This window comes from Labeo rohita, chromosome 18 (assembly GCF_022985175.1).
Source record: "Labeo rohita strain BAU-BD-2019 chromosome 18, IGBB_LRoh.1.0, whole genome shotgun sequence".
NCBI classification, from domain to species: domain Eukaryota; kingdom Metazoa; phylum Chordata; class Actinopteri; order Cypriniformes; family Cyprinidae; genus Labeo; species Labeo rohita.
This window is the reverse complement of record NC_066886.1, coordinates 28,646,886-28,663,496: the sequence shown is the minus strand read 5'-3', so window position 1 is coordinate 28,663,496 and position 16,611 is coordinate 28,646,886. Positions and strand designations below refer to the sequence as shown.

The following is a 16,611-nucleotide window of genomic DNA, read 5'->3' as shown; positions in this document are numbered from 1 at the left end:
TTCACTTGCGGAGGAAAAAAATAAATGATGTGGACACTACGTCAAACCATCCAAACCCTCTGCATGAGTGAGACTTGGGACTGAATAGCCTCTTTGCTTCATTGTTCAATGGCTTTGTTTAGTAGGCCTACAAAAAGTAAAGGAGATTTAGTCAAACATATCTAGAGATCTGCATAACACCAATGGTTGGCACAGAACAACTATTACTTAAAAATGAACCATGTGAAACCATAAAATTATACAAAAAAATATTTAAGACAGTTTCCCAAAAATGAACATTTTGTCACTCATCCCTCATCCTTACGTCATTCCAAACCTTTATGCTTTTCTTTCTTCTGTGAAACAATAAAGATATTTGGAGAAAATTCGTTTTTTGGGGGTCATTGCTCACCAAAACCATTTAGTTTGGTTACCAGCATTGTTCAAAGTTCTTTTTCACAAAAGAAAAAAATGCAAGCAGGTTTGGAATGGCATTAATTTTTTGGAATGGCATTAATAAAATGAGTAGCGATTAAGAGAAGATCATGTGTTCACTTATGGAGAGAATGGCTCTACAAAATACAAAAGATAAGTTTGTGTTTATATTTAATATACATTTACACATATATTGTTTTGTTTTATTGCAAGCCACACAGTGGCAATCTCAATTCCATATCTATTTATGTGTATATACTGTACATATAAGAGGATAAAAATGCAGCTGAATGCCTTTTTAGCACCATTTTACACTTGGTTTAAATTCAGTATTTGCTTGCATTCATTGTGTGTTATCATTAAAAAAGGATGTGAGTTATTAACTTTTTAAATTTCACATTTAAAAATATAGTGTTTAAACATTTCTAAATATTTATTCAAATGAAAAACTTAAAAATAATTAAGCAGGTACAACCTGCAATATTCAAGATACATGTATATTTAGTAAAGAGCCATACAGGTACCTAGTGGGTAAATCATGGCATTACAAATAAAAATGTTTTTTTGTTTGTTTTTTTTCATTGGAATTTAAAACCCTTTTTTCTATTTAACCTTAAATACTATATATATATATATATATATATATATAATCTCAAAATATTAAATATTGCTGAACTAAAATATTGAACATGCATGGTCACACTATAAGTAAGCAATACCCGAGGGTAACCCTTATGAAAATTAACCATGGTTTTATTATAGTAAAAGTGTAGTAACCATGTTTTTTTTTTTTTTGGGTGCATTAATTACCATTTGTATAACCATAGTTTTACTACAAATACCATGGTTAAAGTATGGTTAGTGTAGCAAGACCATGGTTAATTTGTGGTTACCATGGTTTAACTATGGATTTTTTTGGTTTTATTTGTAATAAAACCATGTTTAATTTTCGTAAGGATTGCCTCTCCATCACACTCCAGCATAAAATTATACTATAAATGTCATCGACGTAAAAATCAATGCATAATATGCTGTAATGTTTACCAAAAATTGCTGCAAATACCTGTATATTGAAGCTGTCTTCTCTATCCTACTTAAACACATTCAAATATACTGTCAACGCTGGTTTGTTTGCGGAGCTCCGTGAATCACGTAACCACGTGGCGGCGACGCCGGCGAGATCAAAGCTTGTCGCAGCTCTGTTTTAATTGTAAAGTGGCTATTGTAAAAATCTGAATAGCCTAATGTAAATAGAGAGTTTTCACAACACGTCATCAATCGGTTGGCGACACTGTATCTAAACAATAACACTGAACCCAACGAAACTCACATATTTTGCTGATTATTGCTGCTGGAAATGGTTAGTTATTGTCATGTTTTTGGGCTGTACTAATCGGTCGGACCAGGAAAAACATTTGGAGTACTATAGACTGCCTAAAGTTAACAAATCAGTGAGTAGAGTGCAAAAAACTATCTGAGGAACAAAAGGCGTTTGTGGTTGGCCAGACTTAACCAGCATTTCCAGGCCAAAAATCGTGACAACATTTGTGTTTGTTCTTATCATTTCCATTTCCAAATATCAGGCTAATATCTTAATTCATACTCGTATGTATATTTACCACCAGTTACTTTAGTTTGTCAAAATATTGCGCCCTTTCCTGCTTACTAAGTCCATCTCTATATGTGACCCTGGACCACAAAACTAGTCGTAAGTGTCAATTTTTCAAAATTGAGCTTTATACATCATCTGAAAGCTAAATAAATAAGCTTTCCATCGATGTATGGTTTGTTAGGATAGAACAATATTTGGCCGAGATACAGCTGTTTCAGTATATGGAATCTAAGGGTGCAAAAACTTCAAAATATTGAGAAAATCGCCTTGAAAGTTTTCCAAATTAAGTTCTTTGCAATGCATATTACTAATCAAAAATTAAGTTTTGATATATTTACAGTAGGAAATTTACAAAATATGTTCATGGAACATTTATTTAATTTCCTAATGATTTTTGGCATAAAAGAAAAATCTAGAATTTTGACCCATACAGTGTATTTTTGGCTATTGCTACAAATATACCCGTGCTACTTAAGACTGGTTTTGTGGTCCAGGGTCACATATGATTTAGCAGCGTCCACGTTTTTTTTTTTTCTGTGGTTTAGACAGCATAAATGAGCAGAACACCGTATTCAGTTCCGTAACTGTGCAATCCATGCTGTTGTTTACATCTGAGTATCTCCAATATGCCTGTGCATCCAGGTGACTGACCAATTTGTGATGTAAGTGCAAACCCGTGCTTTTGTTTTTATTTTCATTTTTAATTTAGTGAATTTAACTTCTGCTTTAAAAGAATAATTTTTGTTTTTAGATTGTAATGTTACACATATAGCATAGACCAATTATGTGTTTGCAAACAGTGAAGACGTTTTTTTTGGGCAGAGCCTATCTGGTTGCAGAAAATGACAGTTTTCAAGTAGCAATCTATCAAAGCCATGGAATAAAAGCATAAAAAAGGTAAATTTGAGTTTATATTTCAAAATTCTGACTTTAGTCTCACTATTCCAAGACTATGTCTCACAATTCTGATAAGAAAAATCAACTCAACATTCTCTCTTTTGAGTTTGTATCCCACACTTCTGACTTTTTTCCCCTCAAAATGGATTGAGTCATAAAGTCTGAAATATGAGATATAAACTTGCATTTGTGAGATAAAGTAGTACAGTTTTGTGCTGTAACTGTAGGGCAAATACAATCTGTTCCCTATGAACTGCATTTGTGAATATTATGTAGACCTGTTCAAATTTATGCTTTAAAAGTAGAGTAATCATAGCAGGTTTCATCCATTAGTCTGTCAGTTTAAACATCTAAGTTTAGCTTCAAATGGCGTTTTTGACAACAGTATTCTTTAAAAATGATTTTCATTCCGATTCTGACATCCAAAGGCACAGCAATACATTTTATCTCTTATTCTGTGGATTTTTCCCAGTTCACTCCATTTGTTACCAATATGTGCGTGCAGCTGGAAGTGACATCTACTCTAAATTGGTCTATAACCTACATGGCTACATTCACTATATTTGTTTTTATAGCCTTTATTGAACATTGTTTCATTGAACAATGGGCATGATGCAACTTTTTTTTTAAAATAATTACAAATATTTTTCCCCATCCAAATAGAAAAACAAATGAAATACCAAGACATGCCACCCTACCATATATTGTAAAATTCAAGCAGAGCAAAAATACAGAGATGTGATTTAGCCATATTCCCCAGCCCTAGGGTCAGTCTATGCTGCCTGCAGAGACTTGCACCAACGTTATAGCTGTTTGGGAAAAGTTTTGAGCTATTCTCCTGCGGCAGGGATGGGTCGGGGGTGTTTGTGTGGGAAGTCACTCATTAGCGCGAGTATTTAGGCTGACGTCATGGCCAATCATTAAGTGGGTGCAGGAGCCAGAAGACCTACTGATGGATCGATGGCCAATTAAACTCTCATCTCTCAGGGCCCCTGAAAGAGAATCTCCTGTCCCGCTAGTCTTTTTCTCCTCTGTCCTTCCGTCTCCCTCTCCCTTTCTTTTTTGCTCTTTCCCAGAGTGAGTGACAGGGAAGGGTCAAGCAGCCCCCGGTTCCGCAGTCACCTGGAGTGCAGCCAAAGCCTGGGCCTCCAGCCAAATTCAAAACCACTCGCAAAAGATATGAGGCTGCCTTTCAGGTGCCCTTCTCCAAATCCATGTTTCTCTCTGCTTCAGGAATTCCATACCTTATGTTAATGCAGCGGTGTCAGTGCTATTCGAATGATACTGACTGAAACCAACTGTCAGCTTGCCGAATAGTGACACGATTGCCTTTTGTAGAGCTGAACTGAACTTGTTTCATAATTGATGAACTTTTGAACATTGATAGTTACAGAACTGAAACAACATTGAGCTAAATAATGACACTGTTATCTCCCACAGATCTGCTTTACAGCATAAATTGAATTAGTTTACAACACTGACAGTAATTTTTCTGTTTTATTAATGTGAGGCTGCTCTGAAACAATCTGTATTGTATAAAGCGCTGTATAAATTAATGACTTGACCTTCAATGGCATTGTGCTTATGTATAAGTCTAAGCAGAATAATTTGATTTTAAAATATTAGATTAGCAGTTGGTGACTGAGTGGGTGCCCAGCCTTTGTTTGGAACACAAAACTAACTTTTTAATAAATGCATTGTCTTTTAGATGTAGCCAAAAAAATGCATCATTAAAGCCAACAGCATTGAACACCCTGTACATTGACCTTGCAGGTCAAAGAAAAAATCCATCATAAGTGACTGACTTCCTCTCAGTCAAACGGACTTCTCTCCAGGGTGGTGTGAGTTAAAGTAAAGCACTGTGAAAAGCCCAGGCTGTTCCTGAACCCTCCGAAGGTCAACCGAACTAATGAGGTTAGGGCTAGAGACTGAGGGCCGTTTGGCCATGAATGCCATGTGTTATGCCAAAATCTGCAATTCTTCACAATGGATTTTTAATGAGCGCAGCTTATGCATGCTTAATTTGTGGCCCTTTCAGAATCCTTTCTTGCATGTTGACTTGGGATTCGAATGTGACATCACTGAAACTGAAGAATGAGCACACAATCTTTTGGAGTTGAAAGTGAGGTAAGCTTTTAGACTTTTAATGTTTTTCTGTTTATAGTTATTACCAAAGATTTTCTGCAGGCACATGAATGTGCTGTTTAGTGCTGGATGAAATCCAGATATTAATGAGGAAAATAAAGAGGTGTTCACACTTTTAATTTTGCCTATCCTACAAAAATATTTAATTTCATATTCAGGATTTTTATTTTAGCTATGGAGATCAGTTTTCGTTGCTTTATGTTTCCACCAATATGCAAAGCCTCCTAAAAATACAAGTTGCTCTTAAAAATAAAGGTCTTTATTGGCATCAATGGAACCTTTCAAATGGAAAGGTTCTTTAGATTTTTAAAATGTTCTTCAAAAAGGTTCTTTGTTGAACCAAAAATTGTTCTTTTTTGGAACCTTTATTTTTAAGAGTGTTGACGAGTTTGGCGTCGTGACGTCACTCAGGTGACATGACCTGAATATTGATGTTCCTGAATTTGATCAATCTGAAAATCTTTACATTATCTACATATGAAGTCAATGAGAGAAAAACGCTTTTGTGTTTTTACATGCGTCGTGAAAACAAGGCAAGACCACGCACACAAGTAAAATAAATGCGCACAGCATTTCCCATTATTATGCTACTGTGAGTTGATAAACAGAAGCTGCACATGCATGGAGAGTAAAGGGAGGAGATGAGGAGGAGGACATTAGACGAGAGCAGGGCGGCGCTTTGTGCTCCTGCGGGATCCTTCCTGCACCCTAGAGAGAGCGAAAGTTCAGAGCAAGAAGCAGAAGTGCACCAAATAAAGTCTACTGCGAGTATTAAACACATTTAACAGAAACATTTGCAGGAGTCTGTCTGTCCGGAGGCGCGGGCACATCTGTCTCCAGCACGGATGCGCGCCCGTCTGGATGCGGTTAGTTCTGTGGAAATACTTTCTTACTCAAGATTATATGGATGAAACGCAAACACAAAGTGGAAGGTAATCCGTGAGGAAAGTTGCGATTTAAAGATGCGCTGGGTTTGCTCCTGCGCGCTGTTGCTGACGGTGCTGGATAATGCTGTGGCCGTGCCTGCGTGGAGAAAAAACACGGTAAGCGCTCCATATCACGTCAACTTCATATTATCAGCTTTGGTTTGTGGTCTAGACCTCATAAAAAACTAAAAGTGACATGCACAGGGTTTTAGGATCCTGCGGCGTAAATTTAGCGCTGACACCCGACTCTGTGTCATTTAAACAATTTTAAACTAATTATGTGATCATTTTTATCCATGCATTTTTATGCATAATAGAATATGTGTAATTTTTAGACTGCTAAGAGTGATCTTTTAAAAAAATGTTAAATGCTAATACCTAAAATGTACACTTTCGTGAATATATATACTGAAAAAAGTGTAGGATTTACACGAAAGAGTTTTCACGCAGATATTACTAGTAATCTTTTTTATAATAAATTAAGACGGGAAGAAACGCCTTGAATTAAACGTGTAATTTTTAAGACTGAAATATATTCTTATAAAAAGCCTACTCCAGTAATGTTCGGAAATAAATACTGTATGTTTGAACAAAAAACTTAATGTTACTTAGGCTACCCATTTGTTACAATGAGACATTCATTGGTGGTTCACATGCATTTTTTCTCGAAAGAGTTGTAAAATCTTTGCAAAGATCAAAAGGAGGAGGAAGAGGGAGAGGAAGAGTGTTGAAGGTCACGGGGGAGGAGGGAGCGGGTCTCGGGCGCGCGCGTTCACATATGGGTGACAGATATTCCGGCTGCATGAGTTACTGACTGCAGCTACTGACATGATGAGCAGGAGAACCAAAACACAGCAGCACAGCTGAACATCCGAGCGGCATTCATCTGGAATTTCATATCAGACAGCAGCTGATATTAGCTCTCCTGATTTAGTTATTTCCTCTTATAAAACGTTCACAAATCTGACACTTCAGTTTTGCATTTTTGTGATTTAATACACATAAAAAATAGACTACTTTTAAAAAGAGTATGGAAAATGTACTTCAGAAGAATATAAGTGCAAATTGAATGTTTTTGGATGTTAATCATAAATAAAATGTGTTATAGTTTACATTTATCTTTAATGCAATTAGTTTAGAGCTTTTGTTGTTTGACCGATTTAAGTAGGACTAATGTACAATACCAGTCAAAAGTTTTTAAACAGTAAGTTTTTTAAAGAAGTCTATTCTGCTCATCAAGCCTGCATTTATTTGATCCAAAATACAGCAAAAGAGTAATGTTGTGAAATATTTTTGCTGTTTAAAATAACTTCTTTTTGTTTGAATATGTTTTTAAATGTAATTTATGTCTGTGATCAAAGCTAAATATTCAGCATAATTTTCCCAGTCTTTAGTGTCACAGATCCTTCAGAAATCATTTTAATATTCTGATTTTGCTGTTCAAAAAACATTTCTGATTATTATTAATATTTAAAACTGTTTTTTGTGGATTCTTTAATGAATAGAAAGATCCAAAGATCAGCATAATTATAGAAATTAATACTTTTATTTAGCAAGGATTCTTTAAATTGATCAAAATGATGATAAAGACATTTATAATGATAAATTCAGATAAATCCTGTTCTTTTGAACTTTCTATTCATCAAAGAAACCTGACTTCTACTTTTACAGTTGAGCCTTTTACTCAACTGCATTCAGCATAACAATAAATGTTTTTTTGAACAGCAAAGCAGAATATTAGAATGATTTTTGATGGATCATGTGACTGGAGTAATCATGCTAAAATTCAGCTTTGAAATCAAAGGAATAACATTTTAAAATACAATAAACAATTATTTTAAAGCAGAAGACACTTCTTTAAAAAACAGGAAAAATCTTACTGTTTAAAGACTTTTGACTGGTAGTGTCTACAGATGAATGTACTGACAAACATTTGTGGTAAACTAAATGCTAAAATACTTTAATATCATTTCTGTTGAAACTTGTCATGTATTTAAATAAATTTGTAATTATGAATCTGAAATTTAGTTCATTTAAAATATATTAACCTTAAACATCGTATCAAATAACAGACCACAGTTGCAATTATGATCAAGTATTTTACATGTGCTTTAGTATGTTAATCACACATCAAAATAAGTGTACTTTAAAAAATAACAACAGATTGTTAAAACAACCTACTTTATAGTAACACTTTTAGGCAACAGTCATTTAAATGTTTTCTCTTTAAGTACACTTAAGTGGACTTTTATTTCATTATTCAGTACACTTTTTATTCTCAGATTTGTGCATGTTTAGTACAATTAAATGCGCTTATTTTTTTTAAATAAGGATTTAGCTTGGCTATTTGTGTGAAAAAGTCAATAGAATTAAAAAAATGATGAATTTCAGAATGTCAGCATTTGGACTGTCCCTCTTTTGTTTTAATGACAGCAGGATTTTGTGTAAAACTTGATAATCATGTTCTCCAGCATTTTATGAGATGATCCAAAGTGAAAGCTTTTACATCAAGTCCACATGACCATTGTTACAATTCTGTTTATTTAATTTATGAAACATTTCTTACTAATTTTACATCACAAAACGTCTTGAATTCCACTGTATATCTGCTATCTACTATCTTGACACACGTACATCAGATTCCTGGTAAACACTATGGGACTTCATTGATATCATGGTTGCTCAGCACATGGAGATCCAGCTTCCTGCTAGTTCCTAACAATCACCTGAGCAGGTTAGATCTAAAATCTGCAGAACTGAGCATTTGATTAACAGTGCTCACGTGGATCGAATAATCATTTGTGTTAAACTTTTGACTTGGTGATTTGTTACTCACAATATAGTAATATACGCCACTCTTTCAGCATCTCTTTTTCTATATTTCTTGTAGGTGGCTAGTATTCAGTTGCATAAACCATGTGTGCAGACCCCGGCACCTGTGGATACGAGGTCTCATCGAGGTCTGGCCCGATCTAAGCGCTATGCCATCAACCCACTGGGATACAAGTGGGAGCATTTCAACGTCACGTACAAGTGAGAGAGACACAGGATAAATAACATATATAAAAAAGGAAGTCTTTCTATTGAAGTGCATGATTGTTGAATGCCTAAAGTATGACCGAACAGATTCACCATATGAATAAAAGAAATAATCTGGGGTTCAGATGATGTGGGATATTTTGGGAAGAGCAGATTGATTTCGGGAGTGTATTCTTATTGATAGCAGACACAGAGACTCTTTGATAGTGTGTCTTTAATTTTGGCTGGAAGTAATTTACATTTCTCCTTCTTCAAGGATCACAAAGTTCCCCAATACGTTGAATAAAGATGATACCCGCAAAGCTATCAGCATCGCCTTCACAAAATGGAGTGATGTTTCTCCTCTGACTTTCACTGAAATCACCAACCCCAACAAAAGTGCTGATATCACTATAGGTAAATAAATGTGCAGGAGAAGAGCCAAAACATCAGGCATGTGCACTTTGGCAGGCTGACAGAGTACTGTATGCAGTTTTTTAATCTGCTGTTTTTGCATGAAACTCTAACACCTCCTTGTTTTCTGAGACAGGCTTCTACACGTACAATCACACGGATTGTTGGTGGTCTCCACTGCACCCGTGTTTTGATGGACTGAACGGAGAGCTGGCCCACGCCTTCCTTCCCCCACGTGGGGAGATTCACTTTGACAACCATGAATTCTGGATTCTGGGCAAATCCCGCTTCAGCTGGAAACAAGGTACTGATCAAATACATGTATTTATTAAAATGAGGGATGTGCTTGTCAGAATACAAATACAGCTGAAGTCAAAATTTACACACACCTTGCAGAATCTCCAAAATGTTAATTATTTTACCAAAATAAGGGGGATCGTACAAAATGCATGTTATTTTTATTTAGTACTGACCTGAATAAGATATTTCACATAATAGTTGAATTTATAAAAATGACCCCATTCAAAAGTTTACATACGCTTGATTCTTTAAGTCTAACACAGTGTTTTTTTGGTTAGTGATAGTTGTTCATGAGTTGTGCATTAAGAGCCCTGATCTTCAAATTCTGAACTGAGAAACATGTAAGTACATGTTTCTCAGTTGTAATCTTCATGTAATCTTCTGTAGCTTCTGAAGGGCAGTACTAAATGAAAAAAATATAATATTTAGGCAAAATAAGAAAAATGTACTCATCATTCTGTTAAAAAGTTTACACCCCTGGCTTTTAATGCATTGTGTTTCCTTCTGAAGCATCAGTGAGCTTTTGAACCTTCTGTAAAAGCTGCATATGAGTCTCTCAGTTGTCCTCAGTGTGAAAAGATGGATCTCAAAATCATACAGTCATTGTTGGAAAGGGTTCAAATACACAGAAATGCCAAAAACCCAAAGAATTTGAGGGACCTGAAGGATTTTTCTGAAGAACAGCGGCCAGTTTAACTGTTCAGGACAAACAAGGGACTCATGAACAACTACCACTAAACAAAAAAACACAGTTGTGGATCATTCAGGTAACAACAGTATTAAGAATCAAGCGTATGTAAACTTTTGAACAGGGTCATCTTTATAAATTCAATTATTTTCTCTTGTGAGATTTGTGAAAAATCTATATTCAAATGGAAATCAGAAGCACAATGTGAGATTCTATATAACTTGTTTTGGTTTAAAATTTATTTGCTAAAGCTTTACATAAAAAATTGAACTGAAGGTGGCGCAAGAGTATAGCGTTGAACACTGTATAGAGATGAATATTTTATAAAATGTAATATGTTTCACTTGAACACGGATAAATATGGGAAATATATCATGTAAAGAGCTCAAATGTGAGTATTGACCCAATGATGCCGTTTTATTTCGTTTTCTTTAGAAGCTTTTCGGAACTGAATCAGTTACACCAACTGCTTCGCAAAATGATTCACTGCTGCAAAGTGCTCAAAATGCTAAGTGCAAGTTAAAACGTAAATGCAATGAAAACCCCAATGTATGATGACACTTTTTACTAACTAACTTCAGATGTTCTCATGAAAGTGTAACCTATTAAATCAATAAATTAAATCATTAAATATTAAGTTTCTAAAATGTGGGTTCTTGCATTAATGTGTAGTGCTTGTTTTGTGTGGGCTTGGCAAACTAGAAGAAATGAAGGTCACACTTTATTTTAAGGACCAATTCACACTATATAATTTGGTGTTTAATAGTAAGGTAGTTGTTAAATTTAGGTATGGGTTGGGATTGAGGGATCTAAAATATGCTCATGCAGAATAAGGCAATAATATTTGATTTAAGTACTAATAACTTATGCGTGCTAGTTAATAGTGAGTATTAGTGCTTAAAATAAAGTCATACCGAAATTAAGTATCATTCTCTTTTTTTGTACTAAAAGTGTTAAAATTCCATAATAAAAAAATAACCTACATTGTAAAACTGACCTGAGATCAGTTAAAATATACTCAATGCAAAACCAGAATTGGGCTCAGGTGCAGGAAAACAAAACAACAATAAACAGAAAAAGATAGATGTGTGCTTTACTGGCAAGCCACTGGATTTTTCAAACATATTGTAAGTAACAATATGACATAATGAAGCCTTGTTTGCTGATATCATGTGATTTGGGGAGTCTGAAAAAAGCTCAGATTCATTGATTCAAAACAAAATATTTTTAAGTGTTCTGAACTTCATGGAACAGTGTTCTGAAAGTGCTCATCACAAGTTCACTTTTAAACCTTCAAATGTTTAAATTCAGAAATCACAAACAAGTAACATAAAATAAGAATACTTCAAGAGAAACACTTATCCAAGTAGTCCGTTCTTTTTCCGTTTCCTCTTTGATTTGATGGTGTATTATCTCTGGACAGGTGTGTGGTTGAATGACCTGGTTCAGGTAGCTGCTCATGAAATCGGTCACGCTTTAGGCCTCTGGCATTCACGGGACCCTAAGGCGCTAATGCACCCTAATGCAACGTACACGGGTCAGAGGAACATCGCTCAAGATGATATCTGGGGCATCCAGCGCCTTTATGGTAAGTCGCAATGAAACTGAAGTAGTGACAGATATTTTCTTCCATATTGTGACAAACATAAACTGTAAGTCAGTTGTTGATTGGATGTTGAGGTGTGGGTGTGGCTTTTAAAAGCAGAGGCGGGGTTTAAGTGACTAAATGATTGGAAAAGACCTGCATACATCACTAGAGAGAAGCCTGGCGTTTTCACAGGAGGATCCAGTTATGACATTTTGATTTTTAAAATGAAACATGCATGGATGGATTGTTCAGATAAGATCTATAACATGCATTTAGAAAACAGATAGGCTGAATATAGATACAATTTTCATTGCATGTGCAAGTGCAAAGATAGAATTTTAAACATGTTCTCATTTCTCTGGGGATTTAAAGCTTATGCTTGTTTTTATGATCTGTGTGTGCATTTGCTTCAGGATGCATGGACAAGAAGCGTGTGTGTGACCCTTGGGCCCGCTTGGGTTTCTGTGAGAGGAGGCGGAGCTTCATGAAGAAAAACTGCCCGCAGCGCTGCGACCTGTGCTACGGTGAGATTCTGAAAACATCCACCTCCAACATCTCCTGCAGCGCTGTCTTCACGTCCAAAAACCGTTCACTTCCACACTGTATTCTTCATTGTGGATGTGGACAGACATCGTCCATTTAACATGATTGTTTGCTCCTCAGAGCCTCTGGATGCAGTGTCCACACCGACACCTCCTCCTGAAAATGTGAAGATCAAAATTGTGCCTCGTGGAAAAGTTGTGGGCTTCCGCTGTGGGACAAAAAATACCAGAGTTCCTCCAAAAGTCAGGTAGAGCAACCTTAACCCTATAAAACCTACTGTAACATATTTGACACACATTTCTAAGGCGTCTAAATGGTTAACATGATCAAAATGCCTGAAAAGCCTGTTGTACACAATCTACTACATACTACAATCATTATTGAATTGCCTCTTATAATGTTAGTGAAGTTTTAAAAATAGTCCAGGGTTTGTATAAGGTGCTTAAAGTACTTGAATTTGACTTGAAATTTAAGGCCTGGAAAACCCTTGAAAATAGCAATTTTCCTGAAGAGGTACTTGAAAAGTGCTTGATTTATTGAAAGACAGTGCATCTAAAGAAGCGTTTATTTTTGTCAATAAGCACTATTTTTTTCACACAATTCAAGAAACATCATACCTTTTTCGCCTGTTTTGGTTAATGCGAGAAAACAGTCGAGCTAAGCAAGTAGTAGTACTGACAGTGTCGTGTAAACATGGCTGAACAGGAACAGATGATATAACAATATTATGGAATATCATTTTTGAAGCTCAGCCTCTTTCATCTTTCATCTCGTTTCATCTTTCGTCAGCTGGTATAAGGACGGTGAGCAGTTGCTGACATCCATTCCCGGCTATATTGTAATTAAAGATCGAGACCTGCGGCTCGTGGCCAACGAATTCAACGAAGGCACGTACACCTGCCGCATCCATCGGCGCGGTAACGTCGTCTCAGCAAACTCGTGGGCCATCCGTCTGAAGCCAGAGCAGTCCTCCAACAACAGCTGATGGAGTGATGCTGATGAACTGACCACATGCTCTACCTCCAGGGCTCAAGAGCACTCAGACCCGCTGTCCTCCGCTGCAGCGCACACAGCTCTGCTTGCCGCTCAGAGTCATTACGGGGTTTCCAACCTTCATAACTCTGATATCCAAGACAATATTTGGAAGGACCACCAACTCGTTTTTCTTTTGTACGTCTGCTGCAGTGTTGACAAAGGTGCTTTTTTAAGGTAAATGCCACTTCTGAGGCATAATATTTAGTTTCAAAGATGCTTAAAAATGTCAGAATTTGCCATTACGAACAATTTAGACTAATTGAGGGAAAACTAAATCAAAATCTTCTCAATTGTTTGGAGAGGTACACTTTCATACTCAGCAGTGCATCTGAAGTATGGAAGCCCATTTCCTTCACTGAATAAAAAATATAAAAAGGTTATTGTGACTTTTGTCTGTTTACATTCTATTTACATATTTGACTATTGTCTTTTTTTTCTCAAAATTGCATGATACAAAACTGCAGTTCTGACCAGAATTGTGAGATACAAACTTGCAATTGCAAAAAAAAGTCTGAATTGTGAGATAAAAACTTGCAATTCAGACTTTTTTTTGCAGTTGCAAGTTTGTATTTCTCGCAGTTGTGAGTTTGTATCATGCAATTCTGAGAAAAGTCAGAATTGTAACAAAAAAAGTCAGAATGGCAAGATATAAACTCACAATTGTGAGATAAGAACTTACAATTATGACTTTTTCTCAGAGTTGCATGATACAATATAACTTACAGTTGCAAGAAATACAGTTAGAGTTGTGAGATAAAATCTCACAATTGCAAGAAATAAAGTCAGAATTCCAAGATTAAAAACTCGTTCATATCTCTCGAGTTCATATCACGCAATTCTGAGAAAAAAGTCAGAATTGTGAAGAAAAAGTCAGAATGGCAAGATACAAACACAATTGTGAGAAAAAAGTCAGAATTATGAGATAAGAAGATTCTGAGAAACTTTTTCTCAGAATTGCATGATACAAATTCATAATTGCAAGAAATAAGGTCAAAATTGAGATAAGAACTCGCAATTCTGAGTATATAGCACACGACCTTGCAATTGCAAGAAATAAAGACTGAATTGCGAGATAAAAACTTGCAATTCAGAATTTATTCTCGCAATTGTGAGAAATAAAGTCAGAATTGTGATATAAAAATTCTCATTTTTTTTATTGAGAAAAAAATCAAATTGTGAGTTTATATCTCGGTTATTTCTCAGAAGTATGACTATTTCTCAAAATTGAGAATATATTTTTCAAAATTGTGTTTATATCTCACAATTCTGACTTTATTTCTTACTATTTTCTCAGCATTGCATGATATAAACTAACAATTGTGAGAAATAAAGTCAATATAAAATCAGAATTGTGGGATAAGTCGCAATTACCTTTTCTTGTTATTCAGTGGCAAAAACATAGTGAAGTCCCCACTTTTTCAGTAGGCTTGAATTTAGTGGTTTTAAAAGCCGTTTACACCATGGACTATAACAATAACTATAAGGATATTAATAATCAATCTAAATATTTGAGAACAGGGAAATCCACACCACAACTATAACAATAACAACATTAGTAAAAATTCAAGCTAAGTTTGTTTAGCTGAACTTTTAAAAAATACCCGTTGTTTTAAAGCAGAACTCATTTGCATTTAAAGCAACCTCGACCAGAATGGGATGATTTATGCAGAGCTAATTTTGACAAGGTAAACGGGTGTTGTGTTACACAACCATTGAGAAATTTTATTCAAAGTATATTATAGACTTTTCATTAAGACCCTAAAGAATCATATCAACTTTTGGAAAATGGGCATCCGATGACCCCTTTAAAAGAGCTGGGTGATATAGTTGTGATGAAACTAAAATGTAAAGCAGCTGAGATTTTTTTTTTTGTATAGTGTTTTGCTTTATGTGGATAGCGTTGGATATTATCTAATTTTATATATAGGAACAATATCAGTGGAATCATTTTCTGAAAAATTTTTCCAGCCGATGAACGATGAAAACATTGAGCCAGTCAGAATTCAGCCACTTTAATGAGCATTTAATAAAGCAATAAACCCCAAGCTTCACGTTGTCCCTAACCACACCCCTTAGCTTTTATAAATTCACTGCAAACCACGGCTTCACAGGGCTTATTGCTTTTATAAAACAGTTATTCCACATACGTAGTAAGCTTTCGTAAAATAAAACAGAGCAAGTGTAATGATATTAATAAAAAAAGTATTCTTCCGCCAAATAATGTAGTTCCTCAGAAACGGTTGTGGTTGCAACAAAGTGGTTGCCAAGCAACACACAGCTTTAAATAAAGGTGTATGTTTGTAGAGTAATTTACAACACGGCTCAACCAATCAGAATCTAGGACCAGAACTATCCGTTTCATAAAAAACATTAGACGTTGTTGGTGTGGACACTAATATGGTTATTGTTATAGTTATCATGCTTGATGTGAATGGGCCTTTAACTTTTTAATTATGTAAAATTATTTTAATATAACTTAAAATTAAATTGTTTTGTGGCCCTAGTTGAAGTTTACTGATGGCCTCAAACAGACAAGTCCCCAAGTTGAGAACCACTCTGAGGCCAGCTGTGACTCTGCAGTTCAGACATGAGCGTATAAAACTTTTTCTTACTGTCATTTCTTGCATGTCATTTATGGTGCAAACTATGGCCTTGTTTACAGGGCTACTGAATGATCTTACACTCTTGAAAAATAAAGGTCTTTTATTGGCATCAATGAAGAACCTTTAACATCCACGAAAGCTTTCAATTACACAAAACGTTCTTCACGGTGGAAAAATGCTCTTAACCCTAAGAAAAATGGTTCTTTTAAGAACTGTTCGCTGAAAGGTTTTTTGGGGAACCAAAAATGGTTCTTTTATGATGTCACTGTGAAAGACCCTTTAATTTTTGGAATGCAGATGATAAAGCGGCAATGTAAACTGAAATATCAAACATTTGTATCTGATGATATGCCCATTTAACTATTCAGAAGTGGTAGGTTAATGTTAGTTTTTTTTAATCATCTTTTTCTAAAATCTTCTGTTATTGG

At 35.4% G+C, this 16,611-nt stretch overlaps 1 protein-coding gene across 2 annotated transcripts; it reads left to right on the top strand.

The window, feature by feature from the left end:
• Window positions 1-5,708: 5,708 nt before the first annotated feature.
• mmp23bb (matrix metallopeptidase 23bb) lies at window positions 5,709-16,496 on the top strand. Of its 2 annotated transcripts, none has more exons than XM_051135384.1 (8): window positions 5,709-6,111; window positions 8,921-9,027; window positions 9,290-9,429; window positions 9,563-9,730; window positions 11,838-12,002; window positions 12,416-12,526; window positions 12,666-12,792; window positions 13,335-16,496. In XM_051135384.1, exons 1-8 carry the CDS (start codon window positions 6,031-6,033, stop codon window positions 13,528-13,530), a joined length of 1,095 nt encoding a protein of 364 aa, XP_050991341.1. In that variant the 5' UTR covers window positions 5,709-6,030; the 3' UTR covers window positions 13,531-16,496. The 2 variants fall into 2 exon arrangements, with proteins under 2 accessions (XP_050991341.1, XP_050991340.1); XM_051135383.1 differs by having other exon boundaries at window positions 5,712-6,111; window positions 8,885-9,027.
• Window positions 16,497-16,611: the final 115 nt, after the last annotated feature.

Excerpts from the sequence above, each read along its gene's own strand:
- mmp23bb (XM_051135383.1), top strand. The coding sequence starts at position 6,031 with ATGCGCTGGGTTTGCTCCTGCGCGCTGTTGCTGACGGTGCTGGATAAT. Across the intron at positions 9,731-11,837 it reads CCGCTTCAGCTGGAAACAAG|GTGTGTGGTTGAATGACCTG; the intron begins GTACTGATCAAA and ends ATCTCTGGACAG. Across the intron at positions 12,003-12,415 it reads GGGCATCCAGCGCCTTTATG|GATGCATGGACAAGAAGCGT; the intron begins GTAAGTCGCAAT and ends CATTTGCTTCAG.